A 27,081-nucleotide genomic window follows, 5' to 3' on the forward strand; every position below is an offset into this window, starting at 1 on the left:
TAAGAACTGATTTAATAACATCATCAGTGTGTATGTTACTGATTGTTGGCAACAGAACTGAATTTTAATTTAGTTGCAGAGTGTTTTAAAAGCGAATTGAATATATTTCTTAATGGAAGAACACATCATTTAAAGGCTAATTCATTATCTTTAGTCATTGTTTCCCTTAACCTTTTGAGTTTAAAGTTTTATAGCATTTGTACTAAAATATTTTTTATTTTCGTAACAACATTGCATAAGAGTTATAAACTTTGTTATATTTTATTATTGTTGTTATTATTCTTTTACTGTCTGAAATTTATGCCAATGTTACTTAATGATAAAAATGATTCACAGTGATCAAATCATTTCACTAAACCTACTGTAAAAGTTTGAATATGCACTCTTTTTTCATAGCTAGTGCCAAATTTGAAATTACTATGTCTCATAACTAGAGTTTGGACCGGAGTTTAATGATTTCTGCTTGAAAATTTACACATACAATTATCAGCGTTAGAAGTTTTAAAAAAATGTTACTGGTCTCATGGACCAGTAAGGGTGAAAAGAATACTCATTCATTAAGAGTTTAATGTGAAATTTATTTCTACATAAGTTTAAGAACATTTTCGTTTGTATGTTATTTATTTTTCATAAAATTATCAAACTTTATTAACAATAATTAATAACTTCAATTTATCATTGAATACATTAAACTGATCTTGAATCAATGATAAATTTACTGGAATAAAAATGTACAAAATTGCTGAAAGTATGCAAGAAAAGAAAAAAGAAATTGGCTTTATTGCTGGCAAGCAGTCACTGGTCCTGCAAACTATGGAGTTTTATCTTGTGGTGATGGGGATCAGTTTTTAGTTGTCTTGAGCCAACAGACCACCAATCATTTCAAGCGCTGCAGTTACACCATATAGCAGTTTTTTAAAAACTTTCTCAAAGATTCAACATCAACTGAATAAGTTACAGTAAAAATGTATTCATATGTATTTTACATTAAAAAATGAAACAACTTATTGTTATTTTTTTCTAGCATTAAATACATTCCAGCGACTGATGCTGCGGTTCATCAACAATCAGCCGTTTTAGCTAAAATTCATGAAGGCAATGTTTCACCTACGCCATCCATCATTTCTCGTCAACCTTCACCGCGGTAACACTTTTGCTTATCCTTTTGAAAGTTTTTATGTTAAGTCTAATGTAATTAGAGTGATCTGACTAGTAAATGGATAACTAAGCGCAATTTCATTTTCAGAGAATCATAATATCATTGAAAAATAGCATTTATTTGTACATGACACCAATCTACACTCCAGGGTTTCTAATACTTAGGAATACCTACACCTGACTTAACTGGTTGGATAGGACCCTGAAGACAGCTCTTTTTTTTTTTTGACCCAGACCAGGAGTAGAGTAACCCTTTTCTAGCACTCCTAGAGGTATTGATTCGGAATAATCATGGAGGAGGTTCTGACCACAACAGATTTAACCCACACCAGGCTTTAAAAGCCCACACAGAGGATCTTCAACCGGTTGGTATCAAATCTGGGAACCTCCAGCCACAAATCCTAACGTCTTACTGATCAAGCCCCCGTGGCAAATTTTTACTAGGCAGTAAAAACCATTAAAAAATCTAAAAGAATTTTTTTGTTTTTATTTCAGGTTTTTAGAAAGATTCAAATAAAAAGTGATGTAGCAAACTTTGTAAATGAACATGTAAAACACAATTTTTTGTTTAATGAACTTTTGGAATTTTTGCTTCAAAGTAAAACTTTATGAAGGCTTATTTTCTCCACTTAGTACTCTTATGTTGTCATTGCTTTCTGGTTTTATTTTTTCCCCCTACTCTTTTCCAAAATTGTTTTCTTTCATGGCTTATTTTTCTTGACTTCTGTTTTCTTTTTGGAATTGTATGGAAGGAAGTTAGTGTTGCCAACACATCTAAGAAAATGCTTTCAAAACTTTACTTAAAAATTGGGTTTTTCATTTTGCTGCCAAAATAGTATTTTTGCCATAACTGTGCCAAAACTGGAGGAAACCTTCTAAAATAGCACATAAACTGAGAAAATTTGCTGGATTTTAAAAATGTACAAAAGAAAAATATAATTTTGTACTTAATCCAACTGAGACTTTAAATATTTATTAGGCTTTTCATTTTTATTATTATTTTGACAGTTTAAAAAATTTCAAATGACATTTGTAAAGATTGAGAACAGGTAATGTTTGTAATATGTGTTTTATATATATATTTTTCACATTTATATTAAACACTAATCATAGCTTTTCTCTTTCAATTTCTGTTATTCTGATAGTTTAACAAAATTGGTATTCTTCTCTCTTAATAATTGACAAAAACATAAGACATTGCTATTTAGTAGTTACATCTGATGTTTAATAGTTAAAACCAAAACCAATGAGCTATTTTATTGTTACTTACTCTCCACTTTCTAATGCTCTGCATTAATAATATCAACTAAAAAAACATTTTACTAAAACAGTAAAAACTAAATATTTATATTAAAGTTTCAATGATGCTACAAATATTTTAAGTTTTAAAACATTAGAGTTATAATTACTATATTACTCTACATTATCTGGCATGCCGGAAAAAAGCGAGGTTGACCAGCATGCCGGGAAATTCGAAATTGCCATCATGCCGGATAATTTGAGGATTGTTTTGCTACAAAACAAATGTCCCCTTCCAGTTCCTACCTGAAAGCAAACCACTGTAAGGAAAAATAAAAAAAATCCGGAAAGTAAACTTCTTTCAAGAAAATTGTGTATTGCATATAATATGTGTTTGTTTATGGTAGGTCATTATTAACAGATTTAATTATATGCCAATAAAGTAATCAATTCAGAAGCAATCATTGCTACTGCGATTTTTTCACAATTTTTTTAAATAAATTATTTTCGGTTCCTTTTAGAGAGGTAAGTTTATTTTTTATTCATTGAATAGCTATGGTAAATTCTTTAGCACTGGTTTAGGGGCGGTAACTTACTGCTTAAATGTTGGCTTGGTTTTAATTTAATTTTCATAAAATTATTTGTTTAATTTTATAAAATTATTTGTTATGAAACAGTATTTTTCTTGTTAAAATAACAAATGACATTGTTAGTAAATATTTTTACAAAATTAAACTGTTTATTAACACTAATAAGATATATATACTTATATTCGTTTTTAAGCTGAACATATGTTTTTAAAGTATTATTTTTTCCTAACCTCGATTTTTCTAGCATGCCGGAAAGGACCGGGCAGGTGTTATTGAAAATCTGGTAACCCCCGAATTTCGTGGCATGCCGGATAATGCAGGGTAATACAGTACTAAAAATTAAACTAGCTACATCCTTAGTGGAGGAATCAGACAGCTCTGCATTTGCAAATTTGATGCATACATTGACATCTTTAAATAGGAAGTTTTAAACCTTTTTTCTGATTTTTGAAAATTTTAAAATATGTACCCCCTTTTTGCACCAAAGTCTTCGATTACCAAAATTTCTGACACTAATTTCCGCATCAAAAATTTTCAGAATAAACGAAAATGTACAAATTCATTAAATATATATATATATATATATATATATATATATATATATATATATATATATATATATATATATATATATAAAAACAAATAGGCAGGTCTCTTTTTTTTGTGATAAAAGAGTTAAAATATTGATAATATATCTAAATTTTGAGTGTACTTTTCTTATCTTTTACAAGCGTGGCAGACTTGTTATTTTAAGCTGCTGATGAAGCCCTCTAAGTGCAGCCTCCCATCTGCTTCCTTGAACCTTTACCTGCTAATAGGATTATCTTATTGGATTGTCTGTCATTTTATTTCTCCATTATGTGTAGGCTGTATTTGGTGTTGTCTTACATGAACTTGTATTTTAGTAGAATATGAATTTCTAACAATGGGATTTTAATTCTTTTTTTTCTTTTTCTAGAGTGTTCCCTGCATATTACAGGTAAATATTTTTGTTCCTTCAAAAATACTCTTGTTTTATGTTTCCATGAAAATATTTTGTTGAATGTATTGCATATATTTTCATTTCATTAATAACACTATTAGGAATATTTCTCTCTCTCTTAAAAAAAAAAAAAAAAAAAAAAAAAAAAAAAAAAAACTGGGACATAATTTGAAAATTTTTCACTGTCATGGTTTTCCAGTATAATAGTAATAAGATGAAAATTAAATTTTTGAAAAACAATTTTTTCGTTAAATATTTTTAGCATACTAATAAAATATCTTTGTAGTTTAAAGTATTCCATGTTGCTTATAAAATGTTTACCTTGTTGGATTTTGGAAAAACTTATTTATTTTATGTTGGTTTTGTTAAACTTTAGTTTAAAAATATTTTCCATTTATACAGTGAAACCTTGATTAACTGTAGTGATCAAGCATCTTTTGATAAATTAGAAATTCTAGATAAAAGAGTGAAAATGACTGCTGAAAGCTTGCATAAAATTTCTAAATTTAAACACGTATGCATTTACAAAGTGTCTGCGTATGGTATTTTTAATATATTACGATAATATCCCCCACTAAATATCACACAAGTTAGAAAAGATAGAATAAACTTAACGAGACATATTATCATAAACAAGACATGTTATCATAAAGTTTAATCTTTTATTGCATTATTAATATCACAGTGAATTATTTTTTGTTATTCAATTAAAACAAAATACGTAGTTAAAAATAATTATGTAACCAATACTTTCAGATTCTGTTGCTTTTGAATTTAATTGCATTTAAAAGCTAGAATTATTGCAAATCACTGTTCAACAGTATGGATTGTAAAAGCAAATTGTACAAAATCTTATCAAGAATTTCAATCTTATTTAAAATCAGCGCCAAATGTACTCGTGCTACTTTGTGCGTTAATTAATGCTATTGTTTTCTTTTTTAAGTATTCTTTTCTTCAATAGACTCAAATAACTTCTAACACACTCTTGTATTTACCTGAAAATTGGCAAAGGTCCTATCCCATTTTGAGGAAAAAAATAATGTTCATCTTAACCTGTATCACTTTTCTTATTACTGCCTCTTTAGCTCTTAAGTATTTGTCATGTACAAATGTACTTACAGTTTGTGATACTATAACTCCGCAGATCACCCTACTTTCCCCACAAGAGCTCCAAGAGCACCCCGGATAGAGAAGATGCGGATGGACAGATCTCCCCCTTCAGTTTCTTGAGTGAGGACGACGTTCTGGCCACACCTTCCTCCCTCTGCTACACAGACAACTTCGACTCTTCCTCCGATGATCTCCTATTGGACCAATCGTCCGACGGGGGCATGAAGGAGGGAAGCGACCAGGGCGAAGTGTGCCCCTCGATAGAAGACAGAGTGCTGATCTTTCAGGGGAGCAAGCACCAAGTGCCTTCAAAATTCAGCAGGATGTCCACATCCCCCACTGTCTCGCCTGTACAAGGTACTATGGCAATAAGTCTTTTTGTTCAAATATAGAGACATTTCGCCATTTTGGCATTTATCTTTTCAGTTCAATCAAATTGATGGTCTTTTGTAAAGGAACATCATAGAAAGCAAAGCTTTTACTGCCATGGGAAGGTAAAGGTCAGTATCTGCTTTTGAAATGAGCTTTTGATCTATTTGAAGAAACAAGTTTCGAATTCCATCTAACAATTGGGAAATGTTTGAGTTTGGCGTTTTTTTTTTTCATTCTTTATTTTCTGTGGAAACCAAATGAGCAAGCTTTTACTATAATGCTAACGTACAATAGATGGAAAACATGAAAAATAAAGTGAAAAATAAAAAATTTGCAGCTACTGTCCTTTACCTTCCCACGCCAGTATATTAGTGGTCCCCAACCTGCAGGCTGTGGGCCACATGTGAGCCTTATAGCTCATCCTTGTGGCCCGCTGTTTTGTTTAAGGTTACAAATTGAAAACCACGCTTAGTCCCAATGGTACAAAATCTGGAAAATAATTGCAGTTAGTAAAATAAGTATCAAGTACTGATTACAACTCTTTGTAATTTTCTTTCCTGTGTTTTCTCTTGTTTTTTAGAAACATAAATATTTTGAAATATATGTTTCTGGCCTGTCAGAATCATTTTAGTATGAGGTGCGACCCTGAGGTAAAAAAAGTTTGGGCTCTACTGTCTTGTAGTGTTAAATACTCTGAGTAAGCTTCTATCAACTTGCTTAAACTAAGCCACTTAACATGCACTAAATTTAAGTATGAATTTTTACTCTTGCTAATATTAATTTATTTGGTGACTGTTAAATATCACTGAAATTATTCCAAGAAGAAGTTAACTTTAAAAAAAAATATCTCATTATCATTTTGTAGCTCTTGTACCATGCATATGGTTAGGTTGAACTATTCAAAAACCACCAATCAGGATCACTAGTATATCATATTTTTCATGTGTTCATTTTCCTGGAAAAAAAAAGTGAATGAATTTTGTAAAAGTTGTTTCTGTGTCAGCACTGTCAATGCAGGAAAAACAACCTGCCCTTGACACTTCACAATATTTTCCTGATTCTTGTGTGGTCATAAAAACATACATAGGTATAATTTTTATAGAAATAATTCAGGGATGTTAGTGATCCGAAAATTAAAAAAAAAATTGGGTTGCCGTTTCCAAAACTTTTAGACTGACAACATATTTTAAAACTAAAAAATTATTTAAAAAAAAATATTTTTTTTAATATGTTTTTTTCCAAGGATTTTTGTATGCATATTTAAAGAGGGGGGAGGGGGTCGAGCTTCTTCATAGTTTTCAAAAATTTCACATTATCTTCAGAAAATTTTAGTTGAGTTCACTTGCACCCATGCTATCATTGTAATAGGTATAATCTGTGAGTATTTATTCCTTGTTATTAAAATTCAATGTGAACATTTCATTGTAGATGAATCACCTCAACAAGAGATTAGCCCAGGATTACCTGAGACCCCCGAATCTCCAATCAAAGAAATAGTTGCAGAATCTTCTCCTTTGCCAAATTCTGGTATATCTAGCCCCGTGTTGACTGCAGTAGGCTGCCAATGGGGTGTAAACAGAACTGTGGAGCTGTGGCGAGAGGCTGGTCAGGAAATTGGAATAGGGGTCGTCATGGGATGCATCGATGTCCAGGATGTAGAATCCAAAGCACCTCTATCGGGGATTTTCATCAAACATGTCGTGCCAGATAGCGTGGCTGGTCGAGAAGGGACGATTAACAGAGGGGATCGCATTGTTGCAGTAAGTTCAACCAAGATAATATTTAGTAAATTACCGCCCATTAGCCAGGGCTAAAGCAGAAATACATGAAATACACCGCTAGCTTGGTCATTTCCAGCCGAGGACTGCAGTTTCGTGCTTACTAGCACTCATCAGCACGGCATAGGAAAGTGACTGAGCTGGAGATGAAAACCTCTTAAGGAAGCCAAGAGTGCAAAACAAACTGGTAGCTAATATAGAATTAGCAAACCAGACGAGTGACCGAAGCAATGGTTCGGTTCAACTCGACGATTGAACGTGAGCCAAGGTATATTCAGTAAATTACCGCTCATTAGCCAGGGCTAAAGCAGAAATACGTGAAATACACCGCCAGCTCAGTCATTTCCAGCCGAGGACTGCAGTTTCATGCTTATTAGCACTCATCAGCCCAGCATAGGAAAGTGACTGAAGGCTTCAGTATGTTGAGGCCTGCAGGACCGGTGAGGTCCTTTTGCCATGCTCGTTCTGGAGATGGAAAACTTTTTAAGGAAGCCAAGAGGTGCGAAACAAACTGGTAGCTAATATGGAATTAGCAAACCAGAAGAGTGACCGAAGCAATGGTTCGGTTCAACTCGAGGATTGAACGCGAGGCAAGGTATATTCAGTAAATGATTGAGCTCGTGGTGTATTTCATGTATTTCTGCTTTAGCCCTGGCTTATGGGCGGTAATTTACTGAATATACCTTGCCTCGCGTTCAATCTTCGAGTTGAACCAAACCATTGCTTCGATCACTCTTCTGGTTTGCTAATTCTATATTAGCTACCAGTTTGTTTCGCACTCTTGGCTTCCTTAAGAGGTTTTCCATCTCCAGCTCAGTCACTTTCCTATTCCGGGCTGATGAGTGCTAATAAGCACGAAACTGCAGTCCTCGGCTGGAAATGACTGAGCTGGCGGTGTATTTCAAGATAATATTGTTGAAGATTTATTGGTGTAATTTAGACCTGAAGATTGAGGGAAAAGTACATTCACACAACCAGTTTACACTATTTTCAAGAGTTGACAGCTTTTTGATCAATAGTAATAAATTTAGATAAAAAAGATTTAAAAAAAAAACTGATTAAATACATTTTTATTGAGAAATTCTTTCAAGATTTGGGATAGTAGAATTCAGATTTTGTGTTCAACTATTTTGCTGTTAGAAGATATTTATTTTAAGTTTTTTGCCAAAATGACAGATAATAATGAAGGATGGTAAGTAATGAACTTAATGTCCAACAGTGTAAATATGTAAAGTACTCAAAATGCTTGGGATTCCAATTGTAGTGATGGATGCATGCAAAATAATTTTGAGAAATTAAAAAATATATATATTAAAATATTACTCTGGATGATTTTGTCACTGATTTAGCTATTCAGGAGCAACTTAATTAGACCTATCGCACTATTTTCACGATTTTTGCTTTGACAGTGAGGTCATATCTCGAAGAGTGTAAGGAATTAATAGTAGGGGGGCATACTACATTCCGTGGGAAATTTCGTGAGGAAATTGTGAGACCAATTTTTTTATATTCCTTATGGCCTGTGTAACTATGCCTCATCGGGTGTTTTGCATGAATTTGTGTCAGACGGCCTGTATGACGTCATCAATCCAAGATGGCGGCTATGATGAGTTTTTGCAATTATGAGTTAATTTTTGGGTATTTTGTGATAATTTTCTGGTGAATTTATTTGATTAATATTCAGTTCATCTTCTTACTATAAATTAAAAAAAAAATATTTAATTTATTTTTTTATTAATTTATTTTAAAAAAAATCTGATAAATCTTCTTTTTTCACTTTGACTCTCAGAATTAGCTGCTTTAAAAGTACCTCGAGTGAGTTTTCGCAGTTAAAAATACTTTTAATTTTCAGGCTAAGATCACTAGACATTAGTACAGTCGAACCTCGTTAATTCGAACACGATCACAACGAACTACTGCTAAAGCGAACTACATTTGCGATCCCCGTCCTTCTGTTTAAAATCACTTAACACACCTAACACTATTGTTTTTCGGATAAAACGAGCTGCTGTTGAGACAAATTCACTTTGAAGGTCCCTTTGAGTTCGTTTTAACGAGGTTCGACTGTTTAATCGTTTAACAGAATTCTAACAACCTGCATACCCTCTGACCCCCTAAACTCTTTGACCGGATGTGAATGTCGTACATCAGGGGTGCTCTTAAGGAATTTGTAGGGAGAGTAGAAGATAAAGCTTCTGAGAAGAAAAAGTATTGTTTGCCGGTTCGTTGGTGAATAGTCTGCAAATCTGCAAGTACGGTTATTTTTCCGTAACTTATTACTGCTATTTTATTCACGATGTCTTCTCTCCCAGAAACTCATTTACAAGTTTCTTTGCCTCCATCTTCAAAAAAATCAAGACTACAAATTAATTATAAACTATGTTATTTTTGTCAGATTAAGAAGTGCCCATTAGTTAAACCCATTGGTTATGATAAAGTATTAGAATGTATCAAGAAGAGAGCACAATGAAATGACAAAGAGTATATACATTACTTACTGATAGATTAACGAATGTAACCGTAGAAGAATTGAAAAATGAAAACGCATTATGGCATGCAGAATGCTACAAGAAGTGCACTCATAAAGCAAGTATGAACAGAAGTAAGAAATTACATGAAATGTAAAAAAATAAACCATCTTGTTCTACTTCCATTCATGAAGAAAATGTTGTAGGCTACACACAACGAGATCCAAAATTGTCATTGGTGACAAAAATAAGTGTTTTTTCTGCCTCGGAAAAGGCGGTGTAAGAAAACCTTTGGTGGCGATAAAAAAGATTCTGCAGGTGAGCAATTAAAAAAAGCCATTGAAATTTCCTATTTAAAAATTAAACTCAGTGACTGTACAGATCTAAAAGACCATCATGCAAAGAAAATTTTATACCATAAATCTTGCTGGGAAAAACATGTATTTAATGTTTTACGAAAAAATTGCGATCCTGATGTAGTAACAAAGTCAGAAGACGTTTCTAATGAAGCAACAGACGTAGAATTTCTGTGTGCATTAAATAATTTTCTTGTTCAGGGAAATGTTACTACAATAACAGACTTGAAATGAATTATCAGTCGATTGCAAATAAAAATAGTGGAAAAAATAAAACGTGAAAAGAAATTAAAAATCTCATTCAAGAGGAAATTGATGACGCTATATTTAGTAATCCAAAAAGTGTAAATGAGTCGCAACGCATATCTTTAAAGACGACTGTAGATATTACCCTATCTAATGCAGAAGATGATTTTATAGACATTGGAAAAAACATGAGAACTATCTTTGAAGCTGCGAAAATTTTACACAAAGCAGTTTTATCTGATCAGAAATGGAGATTTACAGAATCTCTTGAACAGAATCAGATAGTTGATGCCGTTCCAATCGAAGTTGGTCAGTTTTTGAAATGGTGCTGCAACGTAAAATTCGAAATTAATTCTATTTATGAGGTGCAGAACAATATTGTGCTGAATAAAGCTAAAAGACTATCACACATATTCATGTATACAATACTGTCTCTGTACCAAGCTTAGAAAGAAACTGTTCATCGACATGCCCGGGATATGCCTTTGCTAGTTGGTGTTGGCCTTACTATGCACTCTGCTACCTGAAGCAAATATATAATTGATTTTTTTTACATAAAATAGGTGTTTCGATTGATTATGCTTAAGTTCTACGCTTGGAAACACAGATAGCGAATGAGGTAATAAAGGCGCATGGATGAGAGTGGCGGAATCTATATTCTTCCTGATCTGATAAAAGCAAAATTTTTATTTTATGCTGCAGGTAACATTGATTTCTTTGAAGACACATCTTATCGGAAGGGTACTTTGCATAGCTTTATGAACAGAAAAAAGACTCGGATAGAAAAATTCCACTTTCTCTTACCACACTTTCAGCAGCCCGTTCCCTTTTGACATTACCTCAGTCCCTGACTGAAATAACGTCCTATAAAATTGCAAAGACAAGTCAACCCAAATGTTCAGCATTTGGGAAAGTATTAAAAGATAAGAAAACTGAAAGTGAGATATTAAAGGAATTATGACCGCATTAGAGGACCAGAAAAAACTAAAGGAATATTAGGACTCCATGCTCTATCAGGATGTGATACAACAGGTTCACTTGCTAAGAAGGGAAACCATCTTTTTGGAAAATTTATAAGAAGGCAGACAAAAATACTCTTGATGCTTTGAGTCATCTGGGGTCAACCGAAGAGTTTAGTGCAAATGATAAAGTTACTATTGAAGGATTTATTTGCTTCGTGTATGTGCCGCTGACCAAGATTTCAGATATTGAAGAACTTCGTTGGTTCATGTTTTCCAAGCAAGAGGCTCAAAATGAAAATTTGCCTCCTACAAGAGCATCTTTTTCCCCATACATTTTAAGAGCACATTATCAGGTATTAGAGTGGCGTCTTGCTGACCAGCAGCACCCAAAATCACCATCACCGTCAGACTTCGGATGGGAAAAGAAAGACAACTTCTATGCTTCAGTTATATGTATACTACCTTGTGCGCCTGAATTCATCTTGAAACTAGTTCAATGCAGCTGTGTAAAAGGCAAATGCATTGTTTCATGCAAATGAAAATCTCAAAACATTTCATGCACTGAACTTTGTGTGTGTCGATGTGATGGGACTTATGTGAAAAGCACCCAGCCAACAAAGCGATATTGATGACACTTCAGATGAAGAACTTTAATTGAGGACTGTTTGTTTACTTTTAAATCTGTATTTTTGAATTAAAATCAGAGTTTAAATAAATTATTCATTACTTAGAGTACATAAAATGTAAAAAATAAAATTGTCATTGCTTCCGATATTAAGTAACGGAAGTTGTAAATTTTTTCTACATAAAAAAAATGTTTCTTATAACCCCAAAACATGTGTATGTAAATAATATTACAGGTTTTTTGGAATAATAAATTTGATTTAATCGTACAAGCTTTCCAAAATATTTTTTAACTGCTATTGGTAACTAAGAAAGTTCATAAAATCTGTATCAAAAATCAAAAATAGCAAAATAAATAACTTATTTTATATAAACAATTTGTTTTTAAATTTGAAATGTAATAATATTAAAGTGTTAAATATATAATATAAGTTGAAAAAAATTCATAATATGCCTCAAAATTAATTTAAAACCATAAATTTTCATCAACATCTAGTGAAGCCGCCATCTTGGAATAATGACGTCACACAGGCGGTCTGACACAAATTCAAGCAAAACACCCGGTGAGGCATAGTTACATAGGCCATAAAGAATTCATTAAAATTGGTCTCACAATTTCCTCACGAAATTTCCCACGGAGGGTCTTTTTCCTTAAGTATGCAACTGGACTATAAAGAGCAAATAACATTTCTATAGTTCTTATGTTTGTACCAAATATTTATTGAATCATTATTGTTGTATGACTGGTGAAATTTGTGTTAGCGTCTTATTAGTATTAATTGATCTTTTGTATCTAATAATTTTGTATAATTAAACATAGTTTGAATTAAAAGTAATTACAGTCTTTTGCTTTGTATTTCAGGTAAATGATGTGGATTTGCAAAATGCATCATACCAAGAAGCAATTGAAATTATTCAGAAATCTGAAAATCCTATTAAGCTTACTGTACAAAGTTTAGTGCCTTGGGTATGTTTATAGTTTAGTGTAATATGTGTTTAAATGTGAGTTCTAATGCTTTTATTTTCCAATCTAGTTTTTGTGGTAGATATTCTATGACATTTGTATACCAAAGTATTTTTATCTTCAAAATGACCATTCAATATACCACAAATATGTGAAACATGTTTTCCTGATTTTAAGTAAAATCTTTTTTTAATGTATTAAAAGGAAATTTTCAGTTATTTTAATGTTTCTGTTATTACAGTAGTCCAAAAAACTCAAGTCTTGAAACACTGAGATTCCACTTCATTTGAGGCACTTTTTTTTTGTAGCCCCCCCCCCCTCCTCAATACCCGACAATACTATTTGTCCATTTATGGATGGCTGATGAATAAGCTGTTACTTTTGAATAATTTAAATTCAAAGATTTATTTTAAAAGAAATTAAGATCTTCCCCTAACATCACTATAATTTTTAAAAATCACTTTGTTTTCCAAAGACGTGTTCTTTTCTTCTCATCAATAATAAAGGTTTTGAAAAAAAACATTCAACTCTGCATTCTGGGGAGGCTGTGGGCCCCCTTTCTGGTTGCGCCACTGTTCTATTTTGACCCGTCTATTACATGGTTGGTTGTTCATTCATGTCAGTGCCAATTAAAGGATTAAAAGTTAATTTCGCTTAAAAAATTTTTTGGAAATGCAATACGTCCGCTCTTTTTCGATAACACTCATATATTTGGGCATGTAATCGTCATTTACTACCTAAATTTAGTAATTTATTATTACATGCCTGCATATGTTGTGAAGGGGGGGGGAGATTCATCATGACTTTGGGATCAGGTACACGGGCCTCTTCTGGGCTTCAGATTGCGCTGCTATGGTGCAGTTCAAAAACAGATAAACTATAGGTTTAAATTACTAATTGGTGGTTGAAGACAAGGATACAACCTACGCATAAAATTCATAACAACTGCATTGGTAATATGCAAATTACATTTTATTATTGTTTGAAAATACAAATACAAATGTGACGACCAGCAACAGGATCTGGGCCCAGCTAGACTGGTCCTAGTCAATATACAATCCCCAGTGAAGATCAATGGCCCTCTTAAAAACTATCTACTCCCTTGCTCATTACCACCTCTTCCAGTAAGCTGTTCCAAGGTTCCACTACCCTGCTATAATAATAATTTTTCCTAATGTCCATGTTAGCCTGAGATTTAAATAGCTTAAAACAATGACCCCTTGTCCTGTTTTCAGTGCTAAACTTCAGCCCCGTAGCATCTTTCATTTTAATAAATTTAAACAACTGAATCATGTCCCCTTCAGTCTCTTCTTTGCTCAAGACTGTACATTTTTAGCCTTCTAAGCCTGGAATCATAGTCTAAATGAGAAAGTCCATTTATTAGCCTTGTAGCCTGCCTTTGAACCCTTTCCAATACATTAATATCTTTCTTAAGATAAGGAGATAAAATAAGGTATAAATCATTTGACAAACAATTAAAAAAAATTATTGACAACCAAGCAGTTTTAGAAATTTTTTGTACCCAAAACTATATTAATTTAGGGAGGAGTGGGTCATTCTTAAGCATAACCCCCCTACAGTGGTAGTCTGTATCTGCTCCTGGGTTGATGTCAACAGCACTTTTTTTATGGCGCAAAATACTCGGGATTACTAGAGATTGATTAAGAGATGCTTTGGAGATAATTTTTTGATGCAAAAAAAAAAAAAAGTGAAAATAATATTGGTTTTCCATAAAAAGCCAGAAAACAGCCCTATTGAACTTACAACTGAGACAATGAGAAGCAAAGGGATATAAGTGAACATTTTAAAGTTTTGAGTAAAATGTGTTTAAAATAGGTTTTCATTAGTAGTTTTTCAAAATCATGCTTTATATTATAGCTGTACTACTAGTATTATTCTTTCCCCAAAACAGAGGAGAGGTTCACCTACCATTTGTACTTGTTACCTCCAAATTTTTTTATTTGCCACTTACATCCCTTTGCTTCTCACTGCCTCAGCTGTAAACAAAACGGGAAGTGCGCAACCAGATGTGGTTTGAAAAGTATATACAAAATTTTAGCCTTGTATAAGTGAACATTTTTGTGCTATGTGAGGTACATGACACACACATTCAACTAGATACAGGCATCACAAGAAAAACTCCTCTAAGTGGATTCAAGGGCAGTCAAAATACATTTTTTGGTTGTTTACAAGTTAACACCTATACAAGCTGTGAAAGATTTAGCCAAAATTCGTTGAAGGGAAAGCAGTACTTCATTGCCCTAGTACATGGAAGTGAAAGGTACATATCCTTATGTTTTCCGAATAAGTAGAAACTTTTAATATTGCTAAGAATTGTCAAAATATTCCGAGTTTTCAGTAATTCAAGGTTACATGAACCCCAATTACCTCGGATTTTTGACAATGTATGTGTTGAAAATGGAAGAAAGTTTTTTTTTTTTTTTTTTTAAACTGGTAAGGTCAGTACTAGGAAGTTCATGGCAATGTGATATTCTTGCATCTTCCTTTTTTTTTTCATTCAATAAATCAAATGCTTAATGATTTGCATAATGTTTGAACTGAAACAGGGTTTGAAAAAAAAATTCTTTTTAATTTGTGAACTGGTGCATGTTAAAAATTACATCTTATGCTTTCTTTTTAATAACTTTATTCTAGGTTGGAAGTTTTGTTGAAACAAAAGTTGATTGCTTGTACTACTTATGTTTATGAAAAATGATGCAGCACAAAATAACATATATATATATATATTTTAACTTATGTTCGTTCCCTCTAACGTTAAAGGAGAAAATTATATCTATTATTCATATTATTGACTTTAAATGGTTTTAACAATATGGGGGGTCTTTTTTTATTTTTAAAACGAGATATGCAATTTGTACTGATTGTGAAAACATTTCAACAGTTACTTATGCACAACGAAGCCTTAGAGCAACAGCAAGATATCTAATCCCAGAAATGACACTAAGATATCTTACTGTTGCTCTGAGGAGACTTCTTTTAAGCAGTTTTCTATTAAGTAATCTTGCAAGAAAGAATTTAGAATTTTTTTTTTGTATTTTATTATAGCTTATTGTCTTTGTACTGCTTAATAAAATACTTTTTTTTTTTTTTGGCATTTATTAACCTTACTATCTGGATTTCAAAAGAAATTAAAAAACCCAAACAAACATGATATGCAAATGTTACGGTGGTTGCCTGAAATTTTGAAGTTGCCAAAAGGGCTTTGTAAAACAAAAGAGAAAACAGTAGGAAATACTAGTTTAGACAGTATAATCTACAAGTTAGTGTAACAATGTTTTTGCAAATATTAATGCTTTTGTTTCTTCGCAGTGATCTAGTCCTTTTTTCAGTAGGAACTCTGTGTCTGTTTAGGATTTAACAGGCTGTTTGGCTCCCAAATATTCATTAAAAATCCTTTGCTATCTTAAATATGCATTTAATTTCAAAGGCAAAAATGTTAATAGCCAAAGATTTTATTTGTTTTTAATAATTTCAACACTTTTTAAAAAAGAGTTGTTGGTTTATATTTCTTTTTTTAGTAAAAAATTCCTTTCCAACTTCGACAATTTGACTCAACATCTATTGATCCCAAAAAATTAATATTTTTCATTTTAAACTGCAGGAAGTAATTTAGTTACAATATTGAATAGTATATTTCAATAAGTAATTGTATAACAGACGTTCTTGGTATAACATCAATTTAAGTCTATAGGGTGGACCAAGGTACTGCAGATTTAAGGCACTTTGGTTGATAGCTTTTTATCAATCATTCAGGGATGCAGCTTAGATGCTTTGATGGCTGATGAAGGCATCTGATGACTAGTGACCATTTCTTGCCATTCATCAAGCAGTAGTGCTTTACATTTCAATGCAATCATTTCAAAAAAAAAGGGGTAATTGTGAAGTTAATATGAGTGCCGGTATGTCCTTGTTGTAAAGATATAAGAAAATTTACAACTCTGCCGTGTTTCTGCTCCAGGAAAAATAAATATTGCTTTTCTATGAAAAATTCAAGTTTTCTGCTGTTTAGATAAATCTACAGAGGATGCGCAGGTTAGTTTTTGTAATACAGGTTACTCAAAATGTCATGTAAAAGGGGAAATAATGCAATTGTTATTTAATTTTCCAAGCACAAATATTTTGTTCCGCTAAAGTGAAATTTCATCTGAATGATGTTCATTTGTATTAAAATTACTTATTTTGCAACCAATTGCACAAGTGGCTAAAGGGAGGGTGGAAAGCTTCCTGTTTCTACTGTATTTTTTGAAACCTGCTATTTTCCTTAATTTTCAAATTTAGTGGTGCATGTGATATGAAAATATTTTATTTCTGTGGAATGAGTATTTTTGCATAACAGTTACATATTCTTCTAGTTTCCATTTCTGCTCAAAATGTTTGATTTCTCTTTTCTCTTTATTAACTTGATATTTATTTCAGTTTCCTTCTAATAATAATGAAGTAGATGCACAAACTCCATCCCCCATACCCAGCCCTCGATCCGAGACCTCGTTCCATGCCGAAAAACTGAAGCAGCGATCGATGTCCGAAGATGATGAAGGACCTTTAGATACAGATTTTCAGGGGAAAGTTTACACCTCCAAAGGCATTGAGGTAATTCTCTTTTAGTTGGAAAATTGCAATTTTTTGTATCAGTCATTTAAAATTTTTATTATTCATTTTTTTTATTTTTATTTTTTAACAAAAATTGCTTTAATAAAGTGTTGCGCTACAATGGATTCCAACTCATTGTTCTATTTTTGGAAATGAGCATGCAGATCAACTTGTTTAGGCTGGATCCCTTATGAACAAACTAGGTTCTTTAAAACAAACTGAAAAGTGACACAACTTTGGGTAGAAAGTGAAATTCTGTGCTCAATATAGTAATAAGATCCCTGATTCATTGCCTCAGTTTGTTGGCATAGTTTGTTTTGTTTGTTTCGATATAGCCACTGGACATGACTATTTGCAAAAACACCTGCTTGAAATTGGAGTGAAGGATTCTCCCTGTTGTCCTTTCTGTTGCCATGGTGAGATGAACCGTAATCATCTCAGGAGCTGCACCATTATTTTAAAGTTTTTAAATGGCCACTCTAAGGACACTAGATTTTATTCACATTTTGTAGACTTCATCTTATTGGGCTGCTCATGGGCTGCAGATGGAAATAGGGTAAAAAATAAAATGTTTATATGCATTTTTTTTAACTTCATTATTTAAGATTTTTTTTTTTTTTTTTTTTGATTCCTCATTAAGCCTATTTTTTGTTACATATTACAATTTTTATTTTTACTATTTTAATGACATGCTTTTCATTCATTCCAAAGCTGTTGATAAACAGTATAAAACCCTTAGTGTTTATGAACACATTTTTTGTTGCAAATCATAAGAAGTGGAACTCGACTTATGGAGCAACAGTAATGTCTTTGGCTTGGGAGCAGACAATCTTGTGTTCAAATCTTACTTTTGTAGTTACTCTTTGAGCATGGCTGTAGAGTCAGAAGGAAAATGACTAACTCTGATTCCTGAAACATTCAAGTCTATGATTCCCAACTCCTTTAACACAAAATGATCCAGACTCCATGACTGTTCCTCCACAGTACTGATTTTTGGAAAGGAGGAATGAAGGTGGAGTCATGTCATATTACATGCCCTTACAAGAAATTCTTAATGAGAATTTTCCTACTTAATATGCAAATATGGGCAACCACTCTTTGAAGTCCTTCAAGAAAACTTCCTTCCCCCTCAAAGTGTTCTGCATTGAAAAAAAAAAAAAAAAATTAGCATAAAATGAGCACTACACCCTGCTAAAGCTCCATAGACATGACATAGGGTTACAGACATTTGGATTTAGTCCGGACTGCTGTCTGGATGGAAAATTATCTGGTAATCAAAACTGACATTTTAAAATCAAGCTGAGAAAACTTTACTCTTTGTTTGCACCAGGATTTCCTGTTGTAAAGCTATAAAACAAGGGGGGGGGAAACGTTATCCCGTGGGTAATTGTAGCAGCCACCTTATATTATAATTATATCACAAATTTTGCAACACATTCTCAGGTGTTACCATAGGCAATATTTTATTTGTAGCTTAATGATTATTACTTCAATATTTTTACAATTTTCATTCTTTTATTCCGTTAGTTTTGCATTGCTTGAGAATAATCCTATTTGTACTTTATATTAATCTCCATCTATCATTTAGTAACTAAGTAGTCACTAATTAGGGGGGGGGAATCATTATTAAGAAGCATGTGTGTTGCAAGGTTATAATCAATTTCTTTTTTAACTAAAAAAAGTATTGTTCCCTTTGTTTATTTCTGTAAAAAACAGATTGGTTTACTTCTTAAACAGTCATAATTTTGCAAATATTTGTTGTTAGAGTTTCATTTCAATATTTAATCTCTTTATAGTAAATAAAAGTAAGTTTTCAAACAAATTCTGGAAGGAAGTCTGTGGCGGACCTACATCTATGAGACCCCATAGCACCTACAGCCTTGAAATTTTGTACAAAGTTACTTCGAGTCCTGGAGGTGTGCACCTGGGGTTTTACTTTTTTTAATTCAAATTAGTTTTTTTATAATTAATTTTTTAAGCTCAAATTTCGCATAAATTGCCTATTATTGCCTATTAAAAGGGTGAAAAATTACTTGCACATATTAATATTATATATCATTGGAAAGGGTAGAATTTTCCGCGCTCTGCGCAATTTGTTTCAATGCCCTAACTTAAATACAGTGGGAGTTATTCACATTTTTAGCTCAAACTTTTTTAGGCTTAGCTAAAATTTAGGCACTACTTTCTTCATTAAATCTATCTGTAAAAAGCGAAGGAATTGTCCCACAGTTTTCTTTTTGACACCACTGAAAAGAGTGGCTTTCAGGGTTCGTACGGGTCATGGAAATCCTGGAAAGTCATGGGGAAAAAAAACAGAATTTCAAACCTGGAAAAATCATGGAAAAGTGAAATTTTCATTGAAAGTCATGGAAATTTACTTCAAGTCATGGAAAAATGTCCTAGACAAAGAGAAAGGAACAGTAGCTAAAGGAGCAATAGAACTCTTGAGTGATTTAACAGTATAGCACATAAAAGCGATTAAAAGTGGAAAATTGAAAGATCCAAAATCAAATCTGAATTTTGAAATCTCATTGCATCCACTTCTGTCGCAGCTGCTTGCCATTTTTTGCGGTGTGATTTTACTGCCTGGACATCACTTATTTTGAATTTTATATTATTTTCAACACTTTTTAATGTTTCGTATTCTGCAGTAGCAAAATTTCACGTTCTTAGTTTTGCTACGCCCACTCAAAAAAAAAAAAGCAATTCAATTGCATACGAGTTCGATTCCATCACTCGTAAGGACTTTATTATTAAATTTATCAGAGTTTATCTTAATTTGTTGAATGTTTTAGAAAATAAAGATCTTAAGTCATGTGATAGAATACAGAAAAAGAGGAATTCTAATGCTCTAAAACAATAGTGCTCTACATATAGCGCGCAAAACTAATCCATGCGACCCACTGTTTCATTCAATGTAGAGAATTAAATGTGTTCTGGAATTTCTGAACCTATTAATTTATATGCATTTGAAAATATGCAAATTTCTAAACAAAACAAATATACTTTTGAATCAGAAGATTGATTCATTACTGAATGGTTTTTTCAAAAAAGATCTGGTTTAGAAACATAAAGAACTAAAATATGCGGCTTTACTTTAAAGAACCAAAATACTGTCAAGTTACGTGGATAATTAAAGGCACTGTTGACACTAAAAGGTAACTTTTGAAGCAAATTTGTTGAAAACTTAGTGATGAATGGGACAAAGGTTGAATGCGTCAATATTATTCTGCCTGTTTTTTTTTTTTTTTTTTAAATATCAGACATTTAAGCATCATCATATTCGTTTCACTGCATTTTTACTTTCCTTAAATTTATATGATGAAGACAAGTAAGAATAGTTTAGTTTTTTAAGTGTGCATTTATATTTTTTCCATTACGAGTAAGTGCTTCAATGAGACTGTAGCATTCATATTGACGTTTTGCTAATGCTCATTTCCAAATATTACCAAGTTTGAGATTAAATAGTGCTATTCTCTTTGTGTAACGAGGTCATGAAAATTTTCATTGAAGTCTTGGAAAAGTCATGGAATTTTTTCATCCAAATAGAGTATGAACCCTGGGCTTTTTTACTCCAGATCTAACTCGACCTATGGTCTAAAAAATAAGCTTCTATCTCCAAAGGAAAAAAGTTACAAGCCGTTAAAAATCATTTTCGAAATTTCTCATCTCCATTAAAATTATTGATGTTTTATTTGGTGTTGCCATAGTTACGCCTTTTCAATTCACTTTTTGTTTTTTTTTCTTCTTGACAAACTTTAAGGTTTCAATTTTAACGGAAAATCTTAGGCTCACTCAATTTAAGCCCTGAGCTAAAGAGCAAAATATTCTACTAGAGATCACGAATATGTAAGCTACTTTTCAAACGTACAAAACTGCAGTTTTGCAATGCTCAGGAGCCCCTTAGCCCTTACGGCTCTGCAAGTTGGTACAAGTTATTTTGAAACCTGGGGAACGGGTGCTTTTTGTTGCAAAGGGAGCTCATAATGCGTTTTTAGTCTGTTTCTTTTTAATTGACGATTTAAATTTTTGCAAATCAAATAAGATTGGGAAGCAATCTTTGGGGGTTGGTGAGCGTTAGCGAGCAGGGGACAGAGCTCCCTAGTTGTCTTAAAATGTGCTTTGTACACTGTCTATGAAATTCAATAGGTACATACTAACTATTAACCACTATAGGTAAAAACAATAATGTAACCACTACTGCCAGTGACTTATGTTAAATTAAAGAAAAATCATTGTTGTACTAAGTACTTTTTTTATTGATGAAGTATTTATAACAAGTAATTATGATAAATCTAAAGCATGTATTCTGTATTAATGTGGTGTCTGATGCCAGCCGATCAAAAATCCTCTGTGTTTGTTAATTTTTACTAAGGCACATTAAATATGTTTGTGGTCACTAATTCCTCTAAGTTCCCACTTTAAATCAATGCCTCTGGGGTTGCTGGATGAAGAGTTGCTTGGCACCTGGTGCAGATTATAAAAAAAAAAAAAAAAAAAATACAGAGCTCTATTAAGGCTATCATGCAACTGGTTAAACCATGTGTAGTGGTATATATGGTAGACCCTGGAGTAGTGTAGTGTATTAATGAGATGTTCACAGTTTTGTTCATAGAATCATAAATAAATAGTCACAGAGGGTAACAAATGCAATCATGAAATTTTATTAATTTTATAATTATTATTATTTTTTTAGATTGACCGAAACAGTGCTGGTTACATACGAAAGCCTGAAAGTGATACTGAAGAAGAAGACGATTTTGGATATACTAAAAGTAAACAATTTATCATTCTCAAAGTTTTATTGGTTTTTTCTTTGAAATAGTTCTTCATAATGTTTGCATGTTAAGTTGTTTTTTAGGATTTGTGAATTTCATTTATAGACCTGTTTTCATCTTGATTATTCTATTGTAAACTTTTATTTTAATCATTTAAAATTACATTATTTATAAAATTTGCTTTAAAAAAGTTTGTTTTATTGATGCGTAGTTGGCTGTCATCTTTTTTTCTAACTGTTAAATTCCTCTGTAGGTTTTGACTTGTTTCTTGTTTGCTGAATGGCTTATTTTTTAAATTTAATTTTACATTTGAATTAGTTTCTTTCGTCTTGCCTTTGCTGATTTTATATTAACTTGATATTTGTTACATTTATTCTTCAGTTTCCTACTATTGAAGTCAGTGTGAATGTTTTTCAATAGTTGAAATTGTTTCAATAATACAAAACTATTGACAAATAATTCATGCAACAGTTTTTTGTATGAATCTTTCAGCAGCGATTTATATGTTTATCGTGTATTATATTAAATTAGGCTTGTGTTTTAAATCTAATTTCTCATATGGACTTTCTGTTTGGTGATATGTTGCGTCAGGTTTTGGTTTTTATTTTGCAGGAAAGGTTCAGAAGAAGTATAAAGATTTAAAAGGGGATGCAATACTGATAGAGGTAGAGAAAGGAGCTAATGGACTCGGTCTGAGCCTGGCTGGAAACAAAAATCGCTCTAAAATGAGCTCTTTTGTTTGTGGGATGCATCCAGGTGGCAAGGCTTCAAAACAGGGCTTGATCCAAGTTGGAGATGAACTGTTGGAGGTTCGTTTTGTATCAGCTTTATTTCATTTTTTGCTTCAAATTAAATTTGAAAAATACACTATAGTCTATTTATTTAGATTCAGCGTGTCTCTCTCTCTCTCAAGGCCAAATAACTGTTCTATTTTCCACCCTTTTCCCCATCTGGTTGTCATGGTTACATATGGCACTATGAACTCCCCCCCCCCTCCCTCCACCCCACATTGCTTCTGCTACACAGTAAAATGGTTTATTGCTCTTTCAATTATACTAATAATAGTAACATTTAAAACAAATTTATTTCAGATAAGATTCATGGGAAAAAATAAATTTTGAAATTAAAAAAAGAAAAGATAAAAATTATTAAAAGACATTATGAAGTATTAAAGATTTTAGTTTTGAAAGAATTGTTGAAAGTTTTATGAGAATATAAGTTAATGAGTGTGAACAATTTGTTATTTTTGTTTTCCATGATAGTAATATAATTTTAAAGTTGTTTAGTTCCACGTTTCCTTTTTAGGTCAATGGAACTGTCTTAAATGGTAGATGTCATTTAAATGTTTCTGCTGTAATTAGGGGAATCATGACACCAACATGCAAGTTTATTGTCCTAAGGTATTTTCATTTTTTTCCTATTCAAATTCGAAGTGCTATATTATTTAACTGTATTGTAGCAGTTTTTATTTTATTGCTTAGAAATTTAGCAATCTCTTGGTCTAGTAGTCTCAGATAATGAGTTACTGTAGGATTCAATGGGTTCTAATGTTAACACAAATGAACTTTGTCACTCAAATTATAACTCACTTAATACTCGTTACTTAATTTTTAATTGAGATTAAAATGTATGTACAGAAAACTTTTTACATTAATGAAATTCGAAATCAACTTCTATATTTTAAAGCAAATGGATGTTTTTCAGTTAAAACACGCAAAGTGCTCTTTTTACATATCATACTTGGTTTAGCTAGTGAAGCACTGAGTTTTTTTTTTCTCCTATTCTTGTTGCATTTACCGAAAGTTTTTTTTTACTCAAATTTTAACTTAATTTTGCATTTTAATCAATCCTGAAATAATTTTTACTTATTTAATCCTGATGGGGCAGGAGTGAATTAGTGACAAATTGCACTAAAGCGCGATCTTGGCACTATTTTTCCGGAATCCTTTAGAATAAAACTTCACAACTCGAAGTTCAATTTTTGTCATTTGCATAATGAGAAAGTAGTTGAGGCTAAAAGCAAGTAATTTGAGCAAATGATTAATTTGCATAATTGATCATAAAGGAAGATGCCTGTAAAATAAATACAGAATGTGAAGAATCCCCATTGTAATTTTGTTTAAAACAAAACTTCGTACTTGTTTGTCAAAACAAACAGTTAAATGAGACAACTCAAATAAAAGTATGTATGAAAGCAAGGATAAGAGTTGAAAACTCAGAAACCAATTGTTTCAGAACTATCAAAATAAACTTTTTTGTCTATTCAGAAAAGATAAATTCAACATAACCCAAACACAAGTTGGCATGGATTAGCAGGAAAATATCCCTGCTAATCCATGCCTGTGTGCAAGAGGGCGCTTTTTATTCATGCAAATCAACCACCATAGATTTGATTGTCGGTTCAATTTGGTTAGATGCTTTTTTGTATTGTAGCTTCAATAGCTTTAATGTTTGTCGGCTTGTGGCAGTTTGTTAGCAAGGGCAACATGGAAGCTCTTGCAATTGTAGAATTGAAATAAAGTTGGTTTATTTTTTTGTATAGTTGCCTAGCATTTTCTTTACTAGTCAGGTAAACAAATAATAAAAAAAAAAGATGAGAGAGCGTATATGAGGCAGCGAGAAGCAAAGGGATGTAAGTGGACAGTTTCAAGTTTTAAGTAAAACGTGTTTAAAGATAAGGTCCTAGGTGGGCTTTCAATGAAATTTTGTCTAAATCATGCTGTTTACCATCACCCTTCAGGGCTACTAGTACTATCTCTAGCCCCAAGACAGAGGAGAGGTCCCCCTTTCATTTAGTCTGGTTATGTCCAAAATTTTAATTTTGTCACTTACATCCCTTTTTCTTAACTTCCTCATATGTACATGGTTTAGCTGTTATCCTTGCTTTAAGAAAGAAGGTGTAGTTACCATTTTACCATTCTTTACCATTTTTCTCCTATTCAATAAACAAATGTTGAACAACCACTCTTAGAAGCTCTCTGGGAAAGCTTATCTCTAAGCACATAGAAAAATTTAAAAAAATCCTCATTATATGCTTAGCTTTTACATTTTAGATTTTAAAATTTATTTAGATTTTAAATCATGTATATTTTATACGTTATGCTAAATAAGTCTGTGAATGAGTGTGCTAGCTGCTAACCTCCAAAAATATAGGTTTTTAGCCCTCAGGAAAAGTGAATTCATTTAGCTCTTTTTGAATGAATTTGCAGCTGGCATTGGGCAGCTTGGCAAAAAATTGCTGACTGTAAGAAGTTGTTTTTAGTAACCCCACATAATTTTTTATTTCTATGAATAAGTTAAAATAGTATATATAGTTTATTTTTCTGTGTCTAATTCTAACTTTTTTTTTTTTTTGTATAGGAAGGAAAATGCTCTCGATGAAATGGCTGTGAAACCCATTACACATTTTCCTGTTGATTTAGAAAATGAGGTAATTTATATTAAACCATTGCATATATTTTTCTGTGCATGGCTGACTTTCTCCGAATGAAATAATGGAATGGTCACTCATTGTATAATATTTATATATATATATTTAACTTCAGTCATTCGTATTTTGAAAAATCCTATTTTATTCATTAAAGCTGGACTTCAGCAAAAGATCTCTCGTGATATTTTTTCTTCCTTTCTCCATTCTCTTGATGCTAATTTCATACAGGTTGTGATAGAGAGGATAATTTTGCTTCAGATGTCCTTTTGAATAAATTACTTAATTTTATTAGTATCCTATCTTATTGTCATTTATTCCATCATTAAAAATGCTATTATTTCTTCATAGTTCTATATCATTACATTGAACAATAAGAAAGCTGCAATTGATGGTGTAGTACCATGACAATGGGGACAACAGCTATTTTTGTGTCTGTCACTGCCAGAATAAAATCAGCATTATTCTTTGTATTATACAATAATTTTCCAAACATGTGCTCTTAAAATTCTATGAATTTCTTCAATAGTAGTTTTTCTTTGACAGTTTAAATTTATTTATATTTGTTATACTTCATTTTAAAGTTCATTGTTAACTGATTTTCTCATTGTCTTAGCTGTTAACTTATTTTTGACCTCTTTCAGTGTAAGTATTCACTATGCTTTATGCATCATACTTTTGCTGTTTCTGACCTAATATTCTATCAGAACTATCATGCATAAAAGGAATGTTTTAGCAATGTGTAAATTATTTTGTATTTTTTGTGAATTTTATTCTTCTGAGAAGTGAAAATTCTATACTTCTGGTAATTTTACTAATTGAGCATTTTTCGATTAAAAATTTATTATTTGAATTTTTAATTTATCCCCCCCCCCTAAAAAAATTGTATTTGGTAAAAAATTCATCAATCTTTAAATTCATCTGTCCCGATTTTCAAGTTCGTAAGAAAAATAGTGTACTGTTGTGTTTTTAAAAGATAGTGTGCATATCATACAACAGTCATAAATGTTTTCCCCATTGATTTAAATTTTGATGTATGAATCTTATATCAATGAATTATGTTTGCATTTATTACATTGTATTTGTTTTACATTGCCATGTTCAAAATATATTTATAATTTTCTCAAGTCATTATAATCTGTAATATTTTGAAGTTAATGATCAAGTATTTTAAAAGAGTTTCTTCATTATTCATTTTTGAGTATGTTTGAGTTAGTTTTAAGTATGGTGTATTATGCTATATATTTTTTATTTTTAGAAATTAGAAGATCTTATTGCATCACATTCTGGTGTTCGTACTATTACTACTAAAAAGGTAAAGTTTTATCCACATTATTACTCTAATTCAAAGCTAATATTTTAAGATTGAAAGAAAATGTGTGTGAGGAGGGACTATCTATTTTTTTTTACGCCAGA

At 31.9% G+C, this 27,081-nt stretch overlaps 2 protein-coding genes across 2 annotated transcripts in view; one reads left to right on the forward strand and one right to left on the reverse strand.

The window, feature by feature from the left end:
- Positions 1 to 27,081, reverse strand: part of LOC129230035 (vacuolar protein sorting-associated protein VTA1 homolog) — a 212,381-nt gene that overhangs the window by 67,529 nt on the left and 117,771 nt on the right. The gene's annotated exons all lie outside the window — the stretch shown is intronic.
- The window catches only part of LOC129230510 (multiple PDZ domain protein-like), an 80,906-nt gene that overhangs the window by 34,046 nt on the left and 19,779 nt on the right, over positions 1 to 27,081 (forward strand). Inside the window, exons 16-26 of the mRNA XM_054864912.1 lie at positions 1,025 to 1,144; positions 3,946 to 3,966; positions 5,114 to 5,436; positions 6,880 to 7,211; positions 12,748 to 12,852; positions 17,287 to 17,460; positions 22,157 to 22,235; positions 22,851 to 23,047; positions 23,544 to 23,638; positions 25,599 to 25,668; positions 26,924 to 26,980. Of these exons, the coding sequence (XP_054720887.1) occupies positions 1,025 to 1,144; positions 3,946 to 3,966; positions 5,114 to 5,436; positions 6,880 to 7,211; positions 12,748 to 12,852; positions 17,287 to 17,460; positions 22,157 to 22,235; positions 22,851 to 23,047; positions 23,544 to 23,638; positions 25,599 to 25,668; positions 26,924 to 26,980 (1,573 nt within the window). The remainder of the gene's footprint in view (positions 1 to 1,024; positions 1,145 to 3,945; positions 3,967 to 5,113; positions 5,437 to 6,879; positions 7,212 to 12,747; positions 12,853 to 17,286; positions 17,461 to 22,156; positions 22,236 to 22,850; positions 23,048 to 23,543; positions 23,639 to 25,598; positions 25,669 to 26,923; positions 26,981 to 27,081) is intronic.

The sequence above is a fragment of the Uloborus diversus genome, chromosome 9, assembly GCF_026930045.1.
Source record: "Uloborus diversus isolate 005 chromosome 9, Udiv.v.3.1, whole genome shotgun sequence".
NCBI classification, from domain to species: Eukaryota; Metazoa; Arthropoda; class Arachnida; order Araneae; family Uloboridae; genus Uloborus; species Uloborus diversus.